At 42.4% G+C, this 15,743-nt stretch overlaps 2 protein-coding genes across 3 annotated transcripts in view; one reads left to right on the top strand and one right to left on the bottom strand.

Moving 5' to 3' along the window:
• LOC109483755 (inactive tyrosine-protein kinase 7-like) overlaps positions 1–9,764 on the top strand; it is a 23,980-nt gene extending 14,216 nt beyond the window's left edge. The window contains exons 7-17 of the mRNA XM_019786836.1: positions 1,269–1,424; positions 1,956–2,066; positions 2,288–2,427; positions 2,740–2,875; positions 3,050–3,322; positions 3,512–3,636; positions 3,948–4,113; positions 4,420–4,655; positions 5,043–5,154; positions 5,540–5,772; positions 5,991–9,764. Of these exons, the coding sequence (XP_019642395.1) occupies positions 1,269–1,424; positions 1,956–2,066; positions 2,288–2,427; positions 2,740–2,875; positions 3,050–3,322; positions 3,512–3,636; positions 3,948–4,113; positions 4,420–4,655; positions 5,043–5,154; positions 5,540–5,772; positions 5,991–6,569 (2,267 nt within the window). The 3' untranslated portion in view covers positions 6,570–9,764. The remainder of the gene's footprint in view (positions 1–1,268; positions 1,425–1,955; positions 2,067–2,287; positions 2,428–2,739; positions 2,876–3,049; positions 3,323–3,511; positions 3,637–3,947; positions 4,114–4,419; positions 4,656–5,042; positions 5,155–5,539; positions 5,773–5,990) is intronic.
• Positions 9,041–15,743, bottom strand: LOC109483758 (DNA-directed RNA polymerases I and III subunit RPAC1-like). Of its 2 annotated transcripts, XR_002141031.1 has the most exons (13): positions 15,639–15,740; positions 15,466–15,537; positions 14,910–15,017; positions 14,458–14,590; positions 13,995–14,114; positions 12,293–12,342; positions 12,093–12,158; positions 11,891–11,957; positions 11,014–11,133; positions 10,731–10,798; positions 10,415–10,463; positions 9,838–10,220; positions 9,041–9,806 (listed from the first exon to the last, which is right to left on the bottom strand). XR_002141031.1 is itself a non-coding variant. In XM_019786843.1 (12 exons), exons 1-12 carry the CDS (start codon positions 15,696–15,698, stop codon positions 10,084–10,086), a joined length of 1,050 nt encoding a protein of 349 aa, XP_019642402.1. In that variant the 5' UTR covers positions 15,699–15,743; the 3' UTR covers positions 9,041–10,083. The 2 variants fall into 2 exon arrangements, 1 of the variants encoding a protein (XP_019642402.1); XM_019786843.1 differs by having other exon boundaries at positions 9,041–10,220; positions 15,639–15,743.

Genomic DNA, 15,743 nt, shown 5'->3' with positions numbered 1-15,743 from the left:
ACGAACCTCATGGAAAAGTATTGTCTTGTATAAAGTTCATATTACTGTACTGTAAGAGGAATACGCTTTTTCTTTGAGATTCTAAACCCCATGTGTATTGTGTTAGACTAGCACAGTGATTAGCCAGTGTTACACAATCTGTTGCTGCCCAGTGGAAGGGCTGCTGGAAGTGTGATGCAGTCAGGCTAATTCAATGATTTGAAGCATGAAATTTCTGCAGCTACTGTTCTGCTACAGTAGCCTCACAGGGGGATCACTTTCAGTCACAACCTGCGCTGTGGGACTTATCAATTAGGCTCGGGCAGGAAACAGGAAGTACTACAGGGGCTACCTTACACCGGGAATGTGATTGAAATTCATGTTTGCATTAAATGTTTGCTGTGCGATCGTTGCATGTTACCTGGCAGCGGTGGAAGCAATGTTCAACAGGCAGGATTGACTAATCTGCCTGTGCTGCTTGGATAAACATGCTGGCAGAATGGGGTTAGTCTCCCCTGAAGGTTAAATTGGTGTCAAGGACCCTTCAGGTAATCCCAGGTAGATGATATGAAGGTGCGGAGCCTTTAGAGAGCTATTCTGACAGAGCTTTACTGGAAATATGAAGTCCCTTTGTTTAGACAGTTGTACCAGTGTTTGTTTTGTCTACACAAGCTTGCAGTGAAGCGTGACAGCCTGGGTTTCAACCAGTCAGGGGACCAAATGTTTGTCATGATAAAACAGCTACGTTTTCTTTCTTTCTCTTTTTTCTTTATTTCAATTAACTTAAGCAACATTGCAGACAAGCACCTGTCTAATTTGCACTGATATTACTATAATTTTACACAGCTGTACATAAAACAAAGCAAGACCATAACACTTATTTCATGATCTGGTTCTAGAAGTGGATGGTCCTTGGTTTGGGAATGGATATGTTGTTTTTTCCCCAGGTAGTAGTTACAGTATATATATATAGACATGTTTGATAGTCAGTGGGGGATAGTTTAATACATCAAAGAATGGAATCTCTCCCAATTAGCAGACAGGAATGAAGTTTTAATAGCTCCTGGAGACAGTCTTCCCTAGCAACATGACTCATGTCTGGTGCTAGATTACACATGTCTGAACTGTATGCTGCAACTGTGTCATAGACAGATCAATGCCTTTGTCATACATGTACATGATTATGTACTGACAATCTGGTACATTTGTACAGGTTTCACTGTAATTTTCTTCAACATTTGAACTTCACCAGATCTGCATTTGGTAACAATTCTTTCTTTCCCCCTCAGACCTTGGTCACCTGAACTCCCTGGATCCCTACATGGTTCCTGCTGGAGACAACCTGATCGCTCGCTGTGTGCCTCCGGACGGTCTGCCTGAGCCTCTCATCACATGGGAGAGGGACGGAGCACCTGTACCCAGCAGTGGAAGGGTCTACACCACAGGTCAGACGGCTGGATACTGTAAATCTTGACATGTTTGCGGCAGTTTATTTTCGGATTGACCTCTTTACCGCAAAATCGTGACAATGCGAATGTGTTTTTGTGATAGACTCAAATCTGAAGTGTCAAACGATAGAAAGATAAGAACCATTTTGTTGAATAAGGAGATAGATAAATTTAAAAGAAAAACACAGCTAAAAACCAAATCTATTAACGCTTGTATCCAGAAGTTCCTGATGTAGGGAAATGTCTTTCACACCTTCAGTAGGATAATTCTTTCAATCAGTGACTATTAATCCTAAGGTACATACCTCCGAATTTTCGATGACTAGTCAGTTCGTCTTGGTCACGGAATGATCCTAGTCTCGCAGGATAACGCGAGACTAGGACGAGACTTGCGTGGATCTTCTGCCCCCCTCTGCCTCCTTGCGGAGTAGAGGTAGGTAGGGCTTAGGCAGCTCCCAGCCTTCGTTGCGGTTTTTTCTTCTTTCACACCTTGTTTTGAAGTCTAACTGTTAACCCTTGCCCCACCAGGTGAGCAGCTGATCATCAACAGGACGCAGGTGTCAGACATGGGCAACTTCACCTGCGTGGCCTCCAACACTGCAGGCGAGGAGAGACAGAACATGATGGTGGTCGTTGCAAGTGAGTTACTTCTTCTGTACATTCCACAGACAAACAAACAGGATGGTAATATGGCATGAAAAAAGACAACATACCAGTACAATGCCTATAAAATATTTAATGTATTAACAGCAGTATCAATGGTATGTTGCAATTTTTATCCAGGCGTACCTGAAAAACAGGCCACAGCCTTGACCTGAATTGTACTCACCCAGCTTAACAACAAACTTTTCCTCCCCCAGCTCCACCTCAGTGGCTACAGAGACCAGAGGACACAGATGCAGATGAGGATGGCCACGCCTACCTTCACTGCCACACCCGTGCCACGCCCAACCCCTCCATATCCTGGCACAGGACCTCACTCAGAATAGACCCCGCAAAGGTACAGAGAGACATTCTCGTAGTACAGCAGATCTGGAACTATTCACAGAGGTTTTATTTCTGCAGTGACCTCGAGAGTGAAATCATGCATCTCCATTGTATTACTGTTATACCTCAGGAGTAAAGGACCGCACCTCCTTTCCTCTTTTCCCCACCAAAGTCAGTCCCCGCAGAAATGAATGAATATACAGTAGTTGGTGTGGGGGACCTGTCAAGATAATGTTAGTTGTTACACGTATTGTTTACTCTGATGTCGACCTGGATCCATGTACAACACAGATTGAACTACAGTGTTTGTTTGTTTATTTGACAGGACAACAGGTACGAGGTGTTCAGTAACGGCACCCTACACATCAGCCCGGTGCGTGTGCTGGATGAAGGAGACTACTACTGCGCCTCGCAGACTCTGGCCGGCAGCATCGAGGGACAGCTCTTCCTCAATGTCATAGGTCAGGAAGCATGTTCAACAATCTAGTGCCGTCAAACCTGTACAACCTTTACATTAGGACATTTACATCAGTTATCAATCATCAAAACACACTTTAGAATAAAATTCTGTATCCATTTCATCTCACTTTGATATTGTCTAACATATATTCATGCCTGTCGTCCATTATTTACAGAAAAGTTGAAGTTTTCCCCCTCGCCCGTCCCACGGACCCTGGAGCTGGGAGACACCGTTGCCATCCGCTGTAACGCCAAGGGGGAGTACCCCCCGACCATCCAGTGGCTGAAGCACAACGTGGCGTCGTCCGCCTGGCCTGCCTACGTACAGGAGGCCAACGGGACCCTGCAGTTTAACGGTGTACAGAAGGAGGATGCAGGGCTGTACACGTGTATCGCCTCCAGTCCACAGCAGGGGCTGATCAATGCTACCATCAAGCTGACAGTGTTTGGTAAGAACTGCTTGGGATGAACTCCAGTAACATTTATATGACGTTCATCTATTTGATTTCATTCCTCCATTTTTCTAATGTTGTCCAGACGGAATTGTGAGGTAATAACTTGTATTCCATCAGTCTTGCACTGTGACATGGATTTCTTGTTACAGTAGATGCTAACTCCTTTGTTCACCTTTCCCACAGTGAAGCCCCATTTCACAGTGACCCCCAATGACACCACAGTTGGGGAGGGTTCCCAGGTCCTGCTGCACTGTCAGGCTGAAGGGGATCCCGAGCCCATCATCACATGGACAGGAACTGACAGCAAGGTGACCACAACTTTCTTCTCTCATATACACCTGACCTGAAACAGTCCTTCCATTGAGATAAAGTATGTGTGTATTTTGTTTGTCATATTAATCATTACCAGATTAAATGCTCATCAATGAAAGAAATGAAATGAAATGGTGACTTCAATCCATACTTCATAAAATCTATTTTCCCATCAGAGTTTCGAAGGTATGATTTTTATGTTGTACGTAATTTTACGTTACCTGATCCAGTATGGAAAGTATTTCCAGCCCAATGATGTTGTTTCTGAGTGCACTCATATATCCCCTGTCGTTTGTTGTGACATCAGGTGTACACAGAGAAAAGCTGTGAGGAGGAGGGAACACGGTTCTGTGTGTTACCCAACGGAACCCTGCGGATCGTGAAGGCAGAGCCAGAGGACCAGGGGAAGTACACCTGCATCGCTGGCAACGTCGGCTGGCTCACCCGCGAGGAGGTCAACGTCGTCATTAACAGTGAGTCTGGAGATTACTTCATTCAGAGGTCTTCACATTCTTGACGCACAGAAACAACATGTTTGTAACATAAGGCTGTTTGGGAACCAACATTTTTGAGTTAAGTGGTTAGCATGTTTAAGCTTGTCATTGTGATGGCTGGTTCAAAAAAATAGCCCCTAAGCCATTGAAGATGTCTCTACTGTATTTGATGACAACAGGTTCTATTCTTTGTTTGTGGAAATACTTAGCTTTTGGGTTGAGGAAGAGTCTGAGATAAGATAATAACTCACTGTACAGTATATAACAGAGTGCTGTGTTGTTTAGATGGGGCGGTTAGTGGCGTGGGTGCTGATCCTGCCATGCTGAAGACCATCGGTATCGCCTGCGGGTGTGCGGCAGCCTACATCATCCTGGTGCTGGGCCTGATGTTCTACTGTCGCCGCCGTAAGCCCAGCGACAAGTACGAGGAGGAGGAGGGCACCAAGGAGGAGGCGGACAAGCTGAACGGGGCGGTGGCTAAGGAGGAGAACGGGATCCACTATGCTGACACCATGCTGAAGGTGGGAGGAGAAGGGTGTTCAGGGTTCTCACCAGAGGTTTTTCACACCATAGATGTTAGGGGCAGAAGGCCAACTTTGCACGGTGCAAGCTGCATGTCGAGTGCCAAAGACATGACCCCACAAAATAATCCTTAAGTGTATTTTACTAGAATTTTATTATAGCTGTGGAATAATGCTGTATGCTCTTATTCTTCCCTCCTTGAAAACACACATTGAGGGTTTAGTGATACAGCTAGAGGAATGGTTTTGGTTTGAAGCTGGACACTGCAATGTCACAGTGAACTGCTTTGCTACAAAACTACAATCTACTTAATACTAGTGAAACAAGCTAGGCAATTTCCCCAGTACAATGAACTTAGCTCATCTGAACATTTGTCTTGTCCATAGGTTGACAATGCCATCCCGTTGAACATGGTGAACAGCAGCTATGGGAAGAGGAGAGGGAGCTACGACAAGCTGCAGTTCCCCAGACATGACCTGCAGTCCCTCGGGCTTCTCGGTCAGTTCTACAGTCGTTTAACTTTACATGGCTCCAGTCCGTGCCCTTCACTAAATTATCTTTTCTGCCTTTTTTTAATCTTCTAAATTTATTTTTATTGAGTGCTTGTGTAACAGTCACTACAAAATGTCATTATAACCAGAAAAAGAATAAGAAGGAGTAATAACTAAAAGAACTAAGAGTTATCAGTGCAGGAGATAAACAGTTAATTTTTCCTAGAACTATTTTAAAGTGGAACACAAAGTACATGATGGCAGGTTTATGTGTAAATTGTAGGTGTCACAGGTTGAGCTAATGTCATGCTGAGAAGCTGGTGTGTTTCAGTGGAAGAGTGGTTATACCAGCCATACAGAATAAATTTTGACTGCTGGCATTTGCTCCCCAGGGCGTGGAGAGTTTGGTGAGGTGTTCCTGGCGAAGGCTCAGGGGATCCGGGACGGGGAGGAGGAGACCATCGTGGTGGTCAAGTCCCTCTCCACGCGCGACGAGAACCTGCAGTTCGACTTCCGCCGCGAGATGGACATGCTCAGCAAGATGAACCACGACAACGTGGTGCGCCTGCTGGGGGTCTGTAAGGAGGCCGAGCCCGTCTGTCTCATCACGGAGTACATGGAATGGGTAAGGCACAGGAAGAAATGTCCTTGTATTCATTTAGACTATGGGTCCAGTCATGTTCATCATGCAATAGGTCTACAACAGAAAACTGAGAGCAATTCAGACAGGCATGTGTACAAAACATGATTTACATCACTCTGAATTTACCCAAAGTTATCTTAACACATTAAGCAGTACAATTCTAAGACATCAGTGTTCATTGGATGTATTTTTCCCTCCAGGGTGACCTGAAACAGTTCCTGATGGCGACCCGGCATGAGAATGGCAAGAAGAAGGCGTCCCTCCCTCCGCTCAGCCTCATACAGAAGATCCACATCGCCAACCAGATCGTGCTGGGGATGGAGCACCTGTCCAACCACCGCTTCATTCACAAGGACCTGGCCGGCAGGAACTGTCTCCTCAACCCCCACCTGGACATCAAGATCTCCACGCTAAGCCTGTCCCGGGACGTGTACGCCACAGAGTACTACCACTACCACCAGCAGTACATCCCGCTCAGGTGGATGCCGGCTGAGGCCGTGTTCGAGGACGATTGGTCGACGAAGAGCGACGTGTACGCGTTCGGGATAACCATGTGGGAGATTTTCAACCTGGGGTGTTTGCCCTTCAAGGAACTAGACGATGAGGACGTGATGAAGGGACTGACTCTAGGAGAGCTGGAGCCTGAGGTACCTCCCTACTGTCCTAAGGAAGTGTTCGCGGTGATGCAGAAGTGTTGGGCGGAGAGCCCCAAGGACAGACCCACCTTCAGCGACCTGGCTGTCGCTCTCTCAGAACTGGAGGTGGACAGTGATGTGTGATGTCCAGAGGAAGTTAAGGCGTTGTAACAAGGGGATTGGTTGTAGATGCAAACAAAAATTCTGATGTACGTGTAACAAAAATAACAGTTACATTATTTGATGCTGTCAACACTTACTGTTCAAATAAAAGTAATGTACAGGCCTGCCTTACGTAGATATTGGTCATATTGGCCATTACAATTACTTTGGTTGAGGAAGTTTTTAGGTCAAGTTTTTAAATTTTAATGTACAGTTTTGTTGACAGCATCAGATTGTGCCAAAGTGTATCAATATGTAAGAAATTACCTGATGTTGCTATAGTTACATCCCTTTGTCAGACACAATTGAGAATGTTGTTGTTGAAGTATGTTGGCTAAATTTTATCATGAATTGTTGGTGTAGGTCTTCGGACGAAAACCAAGGAAGCAACTTTCTCCGGAGGGAATTATATGAAGTGCCTTGGCATAGGGTAACCTTTTATCATCGACAAAAGTGATGAGAAGGAAGATTGTTTTTTTTTTCAACAATCTTGGACGCGGGTTGCTGTTCAGCCACTTTTCTATGAGTAATCCCTCAGGAAGTACCGATAGCTGCCAACATATACAAACACAACATTGTGTAGTTATTTGTTGCCAGACAGTGGAAAGCAGTCCCTGTAGGATTTCCTCCTTACTGTGGGCTTGTTAGTTTGCTCACCAAATGTGTACCAGTTACATTATCACAGGGTAAGCCAGTGGGGAGATGCTGAAATGAGCTTTTGGCCTTCTATATTTGAAGCAGTTTAAGACATAAATGTGAAAAAAGTTGTTGACCACATCTTCCAAACCAACAACTGCCGAGAAACTTCAGCAAAACCTGGTGTGTTCATGGAACAGTGGTGGAAAGACTTGTGGTAGGAAGTTGCAAGCCCCTTGAAAGTAACAAAGTAGAACACAGATGTAGTTCAAAACTGACTTCTGCAATAGACTGTTGTATACCTCAACTGGGGTGAGCCTTCGTCACCAAGGGACCACTATTTGTCATTTTATCATGTGTCATTTTATTCTATTGTGCCAAAGTGGAAAGGCTTTCTTCCATGGTGCTAGAAATTTGAGTAGAGTGCATAAAAGGATGAAAGAGAAAACAGATAAATAAGTAACTGTAACGTAAATTAACAAATAAGGACCAAGATTGTGTATTAAAGTGGTCAAAGGTGTATAGGACGTGGGCACCTTGTTTACGTTTATGTGATCCTTGCTGGTCACCATATTTAACTGACTAGCATTTTATCATGTGAAGTCCTCCATTAATATAAGCAGTGGGGTCACACTGTAGTTGCCTATTGATTTTTTAAGTAAATATTGGATGCTTGATAAATAAATGATGTAAGGACATTGGTGTCTTTACAGATTTCCATGCTTTTGTAAATATAAGCTGTGGATATGGGTAGAATTATGTACCAATGCAGACATATGCTGTTAATTTTGAGTCAAGCAAGGTTTCCTTTTTTTTTTTAATCTTTGCTTTTTTAGTATACATCCTTAATGTTATGAAGGTCTGCCAAGGGTGGCTCCTTTGTTAGCCCTTACAAGTATGTTTCTGATGACTGTCATCTGGATTAGGGCAGGTCACATTTGTTTTAAAACAGGTTTGCATTCTTCGCACAGCCGTGGATGGTATCCTTCAAAATTCAGCTGTCTTGTTACAGGAATGATTGCCGTAGATCCTTGTCATTGTCAATGATCACATGGACTCGCTGAAAATCCAAACACCAAAAACAATGTTGTATGACAAATGTGACTGACAAGAAGATGTGAAAGGAACATCTTAAAGGTAAAAGAAACAGGTCTGGGAATTGTTGCCATGCTGCTGTTGCTATGTTCAACTTCTCAAACAAAGTGCCCGTCACTAAACAGCGGTGACATTTGTGAACTTTCGGCAGGACTCTGACCAAATTCTCTGCCATCCTTTAACCAAAACACTATTGGCCTGTCTCAGCCATTGGCTTACAGAACTTTTCTCATGGTTTTGATTGACAGAACATTTGCTAGTAGCATTCATTTTTTGGCATTGTTCTGATCGTTGCTGAAGACAAGTTTGTATGAGATGTAGCATTTGTTGAAGTCAAGAACAACGATGTAAAGAAGTTTTGATGGCACCATTTGAGTTTCAAATGTTTTTTAATAATTTGAAATCAGTGTTTCTATTGAGACACTCCATTCTGTACATAATTGTATTTTGTTGCTATTATCATGGCTATGTTGTAAATATTGTAGGTGTCCTGTGAGAAGGCAGAGTATTTCCTGACTTACATGTAGTAGTGTGAGTACTATGCAAAAGTGGTATCAAAAAGAATTAGATCATGACTGTTCCCTTTTTATTTGCGGTCAGTTTCTAAATTTCAGGGGTATCCTGCCTTTTAACATGTGTCATCTGATAAGTCTTTTTAATGTATTATGGTATTCTTACTTCTGTCATAATGTAAACTGTCACAGAGATGAGACTTTAAAAGATTGTTGTTGAGATTCCAAACTTTTGCGGTCTATCCAACTTTAAAGAGACCAGTCTCTAACAACATTTTGGAACACACTATGTACTCATGAGTTACCCAATTGGATTTGTACAGTCTTGTTCATATTTTTTTTCGTTAATGATGTTGTCCAGATTTGATGGACCTTGGAGTTAGTGAATTCTCAATCATCCTGGTGCAAGTTGTAGAGAATATTTACTTTAACGAATACCTAAACACATGAAGGAGTCAGTCTTGTCCCCTTTTGTATCTCATAGTAAGATGTCTTACCCTTATTACCGTTGTCCTATACATATGTGTATACATAGTAGCCTATTCTTGTTCTCTTTGTACAGACCTTCACGAGATGTACAGTTGTCCATTACTGAGATCATGAAAGATGCGAGTGGGGCAACCAAATTTTATTCAAAATGTATGTGCGCAGGTTTTTACAGAAGTATTTTTGTGTAATTTATTAGTGCATACTGTTGTAATGCTAAGTAAGTACAACATTTAGTGGCAATAGGAAAAAGCGGAGACAATCGTTAGAAGAGAGTTTTGTAAGGATGATGCAGGTCTGATGTTTTTGTCAGGACCCATTTTTGATCAGTAGCAAGAGAGCTGAATACAGCCAGCAGTGGAATTACTAGAGAGCGTTGACATTTTGTATTAGGAACCATTTGTATGGATGGCAATAAAGTGGCTGTGCCTTACATTTGTACAGTTTATCATGACTTTCTTCATGTCTTTTTCTTTTAAATAGCAAAGTAGTGGTACAAATAAATAATCAGATCCTGGATACACTACCATGACCACTGTATAGAGGAGTTCCATATAGTGTTTCGTACATACATGTATGCACACTCTAGATTTCCACTCTTTTGTCACAGGCCCAATTTCAAAAGGACAGGCTGCACCAACAAAAATCAGGCCAATGAGAGATCGTTGAACAACCGTTGATACTAGTAGCTCTCAAACTTTTGGCTGCTCCTCGGTCTTTCAATGGTCTTGTATCTGAGTGAACAACCCAAATACTAGGTGATGTTTTCATCTCAAGTTCTGCTGTTCAGTGTCGGCGACTGTGTCCAGTTCCGACAGGAACTTCCTGCACTTCCCCATCAGCACCTTGATGGCCTCACACACCAGAACGTCTGGAGGCAGTGCTCCTGTAGACTCCACTGAGACTGGGGACAGAAACAACACTTTTAACAATAAGGCTACTACTAGATAACAGCAAACAATTTTACCCCATTTCTCTCAAATACAAAATGTACACAATGTTTTATTCCATTTACCACATGCTTACCTGCCCTGACCCTTATTAGTTCTAAATTGGTAAATACATGTATAAGGAGAACGAGGCACTGAGGCAACTCACATATAAAATGATCACGTATTTTGTTCAGCTTCACACAGTCCTTCAGGTCCTGAAACAGTCCCAGGTGTCACATGTTAATTCAAACATATGCTAGCCAAATGTTTTACATAATTATATGTACATGTACAACCACTTTTAAAACTATTTCCCAGAATGGCAAAACAACATGCATGATTATTCCTATTCTTTATGATTATACTGTGTATTGAAAATCTAATTGCATAGATCACAGTAAGTTCTGCTACAAGTGTTCAGTGGGGAAAAAGATACACAAGTCATGATAAAATGAACCTTGACAATAAAAGTTGTTTCCTACCGGATGTCTGAAGACTTCTCTGCTGCAGGTGTCTAACCTGGAGTTCATGACTCTGGCTCTCCTCACACCTACAGAGTCAAATACATTTTTGTACATCAAATAAAAATGCGGCTAGAATGTTGACCTACACATATTGGCAAAGCCCAACACTGCCACCTTTGCCACATTGTGTACATGTGTACTAAAAACAGGTTTAGTCTATAAGTATAATCGAGTAAGTTACAGTGCTAGCAAGACTAAACACACACTAACTAACTTTGACCAGACAAGCGAGCGTTTGTACCGTTTTCCTCCGTGACCTCCATGACCCCTGGGCTGAAGCACCTGACCAGTCTGTCTGCCTTCTCCCCCTCCACCTGTTCTGTCAGGACGATCTCTGGTAACAGGCGGTAGGAGGCAGTGGCTGGAGGGACAGAGGCTTCAGATTAACACATCATGGCTCCTGCAGTACTGTTTATTGAACAGTCAAACCATACAGCCGCACCACACCATGTACAAATCCAAGATGTGATTGTGGCGATGCTCCCTTCTGGTACGGTGGTCTTTAGAGCGTCGTCCACAAAAGATTAGTCGGAAAGTTGTAGTTGTTAGTGTGGTTTTATTCCCAGTCAACGGAGTTACACAAAGTATGAGCCTCTCTCGCTCCGCTCAAGAGAAGACTCCCCTGGCCACAGCCAGGCGGAGACTCTCCAAGAGAAGACTGACTCAAGAAAGCATCTATCTCTCTGATGACAACTCTGTTTTACCTTGAACTAAATTAAGGGACTTGTTTACTACTTTTTAAATGAATGGACTTCTTATAACTGAACTTGAAGTTGTCCCTAAATCTGTGTTATGTGGCCTAGAAGAAGGGACTATTACCATATTTAGTTATGTTTTACGGTCCTACCTTACGTAACCTCAGTATACGTGTAACCTCAGTGTTCCACCCATTAACCCTTAAATTCTTGTACTGTCCTTAGATGTCCTTACAGTGTAAACAGTGTCCTTGAATGGTGGATGACCTTGAATGTCCTCATGTCCTCAGTGATGAAATTATATTGATTAAATATAGATATTAAATTAACCGTTACTTCATCTACTCCATCTACTACGTGACATGATGTCAGCCATGATCAGGTAAAATTTTCTCCAAGACACAAGACAGGAGTGTATCTTACCAACTGGTGAGAACTTGGCATGGTCACGACCTATACCCTTCACACAGTGCAACTTCAGGTCCATCTCCTACAAAAGAAACGTACAAGGTTTTTGATTGTTTGAAAGGTTAACCCTTCTGGTATGTTGACTTGTTGGCACCTGTGGCTCTGAAAATCCAAGACCAAAGAAATAAATTGGCGTGCCTAAGAAATGTTTTTATACCTGTCCTGGTCTGAGTTTGGCAATCAGAATGTCATCATGCACAGGTTTGATGTCACCTTCACTGTACTGGAGTAGAACAGAAATATGGTTAAAGATATCCATTAAAATCTGTCCTAGACACAGTACAGTACAATTTATTAAATGACTACAGTAACAACTGAAATGTGAAGATTTTGTGCACCAGGAACCATCATACTTACCAGTTCAGCCTGGTTGCCCAGTGGAACCCACTTTAGATGTTTCGTATAGACTGGGAAACAAAATATAATTTGGTAATGAGTTAACAGTCTCCTCTTAGTTTGTGATGTACATGTATCTAAAACTTGAAACATGATAATACAACATAATACAACTTGGGAAATATGACAGTATATCTCAAATTTCAAATCATCATCTCCGTAGTATACTGTCCATGCTCTGATGTGAAAGTCAGATTACATAGGAATATTGTAAGTACAGAAAGTACACACATAAAATGCTGCTCCTGAAGACAGTGGTATTCATGCAATTTTTTGTGATCACTTTAACTTAAGTACTGACTTTAATTTTTCAGGCTCTTATTAAAGTAATACTAATACATATTGCTGTGTAGGGAAAACTGGATTACATCACCACCAAAGCATGCCCATGCCATGTGCACTAACACAGACATGTCTGAAATGTCTACAGCAAGATCAGCTGACATCCACAAGTTGGCTCTAATCCACACCCTTACCCCTCACACGGCAATGTCAATCAAACAAGTCACATGAATTATGTTAAACTAACACTGATCCCCAGCAGACAAGCACTGAATGGTACCAAAAACCTGCAGAATTGGCCTCATCTACTCCACATGACACCCTACAATTATTTACACAAAACTGCTTTGTAACAGCTAAAATCAGCAGTTCCACAGGTAGAAAATCATCCCATCATAAGCTTGTTGTTATAGAGTCCCACAAAGTGAGTGCGGAGAGTTTTCCTGTGGTATATAACAGTGCAGAGTGTGGTAGGGACAGCGGGAAGGTCCGGAGGCTGTGGGGCGGCACTTCTCAGACCCGAGGGTGGTGATAGAGGCTTCAAAACAGTTGGTTCAAACTAGGAAAGTGAAATTCAGGGGCTGTCTATCCTCCCACCCACAGCCACGTCTTGACCTTTCTTTTTTTCAACCCAAGACATTTTTTTTTCAAAATAGGATCTTAATTTTTCCTTGTACATTTGTGTCTCTTTATCTCATTAAAATCTATCTATTAAGTTAATCTTTTCACAAAGTTCATCTAGACCTTTTTCTAAATTTGAACATGTGATATCCTTTGCTTCAAAATCTTATCTTGAAGTTAGCAGTTAGGCCACACCAATTTAATTTCTTGGTTAACGGATTTTTCTAGAAAAATAATGGAGCGGGCGGGCGAAAAAAAAAAAATAAAAACAGGCCTAGGCATCGTATTATGGCCCAAAATGGTACGATAGGAGCCGCGAAGTCAACACACCAGGCTGGTTCAAACTTTAAACAATGAATTTTGAACTTTTAATGATACCATTGCATTGAAAGATGGAATAACTGTAACAACTAGAATGAAAAGGTCTGTTTTCAAGTGTTCAGGGCAAAATATGAGCATTTTGCAGTTGATTATGGATTTTTATTTTTATTTGCAAATCTGAAAAAAATGAAGCGGCGAATCCGTTAACCAAGAAATTAAATTGGTATGGCCTTAGGCAGGAACATCTACTTTTGCAGAAAGTTCTTTGCTATTGCAGATTTAATTTTACAACTACCATTATTACAAGGTTTTGTGTCCTACAACAGCTAATCAGGCCCCCTCCCAAAGGCCTAACCAGTGGAAGGGCTGCTAGAAACTTGATAAAAGTCAGGCTATGCAATGGTCATGCTGCCACTGAGTTCACAATCATATAACATACCTTTGTGGTCTTTGTAAATCTCATCTGGATCAGTGGAGTCCTTTGGTGCCTGGGGGTTCCTGGTGCACTTGACGTTCAGATGGAACTCTATTGTGTCCTCAGCTGTCCCCTCCTCATCACCTGTCAATGTGCAGAAATATCATGAAGGGAAGAGAGAAAAATGAAGACACAACATCTAGACTTCTAAAAATTACTCAAAAACATAGAACTGGACCCCACATCTGCTTGCTTATCAGTCCAGATTAGACACTTCAGTATCATAATCTTCAAGCAGATGCTGGAAGGAAAACTGATGTGTGTTTTCCTACCAGTAACAAACTGCTTTCAAAACAACCCAATGATCTAGGACTTCAAGAGCGAATTTCTACCTCATCAGAATAGGGAAACAGTTAGAGAAATGGGGAGCTAGGGAAATGTAACGATTTTGTCTCCCAACATCTGTTTAGAGATCAGAGTATCCCACCTTCCTGTCTGTACTCGAACAGCCTGGGGTCGGCGTGGATGGGGATGAGGCCCAGCCGATGAGCTAACACCTCATCCTGGATGATGGACGTGTTGTTGTGTACAAACACCTTCTCTATGGCCATGGTGGGGACCTGAACAGTGGCAATGATTGGATCGGTACAGGAGTTAGGACCTGCACAATGGTGTTGATCAGAGGGTTTACAGAAAAGCTAGGCTGTCTGCTCACTTGGCCTGGTAGCCTAGCCAGCTGTCATGAATGGTAGACAGCCTAGCTTTTTCTGTAAACCCTTCATCAGTTGAGCGTGCTATAGCGACAAGGAAAATAAGCTCCTTGTTTGAACAGAAATCTCTCTGAAAATAGGGTTAGGGTTAGATCTTTAGTATCATTAATGCCCTCATTTAACCTATCTCAACAGAAACAGGTGTCATATCATCAGGTTTTTACTGCACCTCAGCCAGTAGGATCCTCCTGAAGGCGTTTGCGATGGAGGCGTCCACACCAACCATGTCAAACTCAAGCTCCGAACCCTCCAAAGACACAATGTTCACTCGGAACTTCTGTAGAACAGCCATTTTAATGTATCTATTAGTAACATTGAACTGACATTATGTAAGTTACAGATATCAAATTACACTTAGTTATTCCCCCATTGAACCAGATGCTTTGGGCTGGTAAATTATTAATGTACGTTTTATTTATTAATATGTTTCATCAACTTTTACAACAAGTGAACGATAGTTGCGTATAATGCAAACTCACATGCAGTTCAACTATAAATGACCACTGATCTTCATGGTATACATCATCATATTTTGCTTCATACTAATCATAGTATCAATTTTTTATAAGGCAGCCACTGTGCAGTGGGTGCGGCTGGGTGGTGTTCTGGTGTATGCTGACTCTAGTTTGGCACAGTTGTGTGTTTGACCGTTAGTTCTGTGTAAGCAGGTCGACTATAGCCACGTTGCTTCGTCAAGACTTCTTAGAAACAGTCTGGATACTCACCTCCTCGAACTTGGCCAGGCTCCATGTGTCGTCATACCCGGCATAGTTCCCAGGAAAGTCCGTGCTGTGCGTCTATTAAAGCAAAACACGACATCATGTTAAGTTCACGAAAAAAAGAATGAAGTCTGTAGAATGATGTAAAAGTGTTGCGGAGCATGTATATCGCATCTTACGTTGATAACTTCGTGCTCTGTCAACGTCACACGTGTTCTGATCTGCTCCAGGTCTGCCATCTTGGAAGATTACACTTCGACTCCGGGGGTGGGAAGGCAGACCTA

The sequence above is a fragment of the Branchiostoma belcheri genome, unplaced genomic scaffold, assembly GCF_001625305.1.
Source record: "Branchiostoma belcheri isolate BF01 breed outbred unplaced genomic scaffold, Haploidv18h27 scaffold66, whole genome shotgun sequence".
Classification (NCBI taxonomy): Eukaryota; Metazoa; Chordata; class Leptocardii; order Amphioxiformes; family Branchiostomatidae; genus Branchiostoma; species Branchiostoma belcheri.
Note: the sequence above shows the minus strand (reverse complement) of the source record. Positions and strands in the feature narration are given on the sequence as shown.

Excerpts from the sequence above, each read along its gene's own strand:
- LOC109483758 (XM_019786843.1), bottom strand. The coding sequence starts at position 15,698 with ATGGCAGACCTGGAGCAGATCAGAACACGTGTGACGTTGACAGAGCAC. Across the intron at positions 14,115-14,457 it reads GTTCGAGTACAGACAGGAAG|GTGATGAGGAGGGGACAGCT; the intron begins GTGGGATACTCT and ends GCACATTGACAG. Across the intron at positions 11,134-11,890 it reads TGCCAAGTTCTCACCAGTTG|CCACTGCCTCCTACCGCCTG; the intron begins GTAAGATACACT and ends CTGTCCCTCCAG.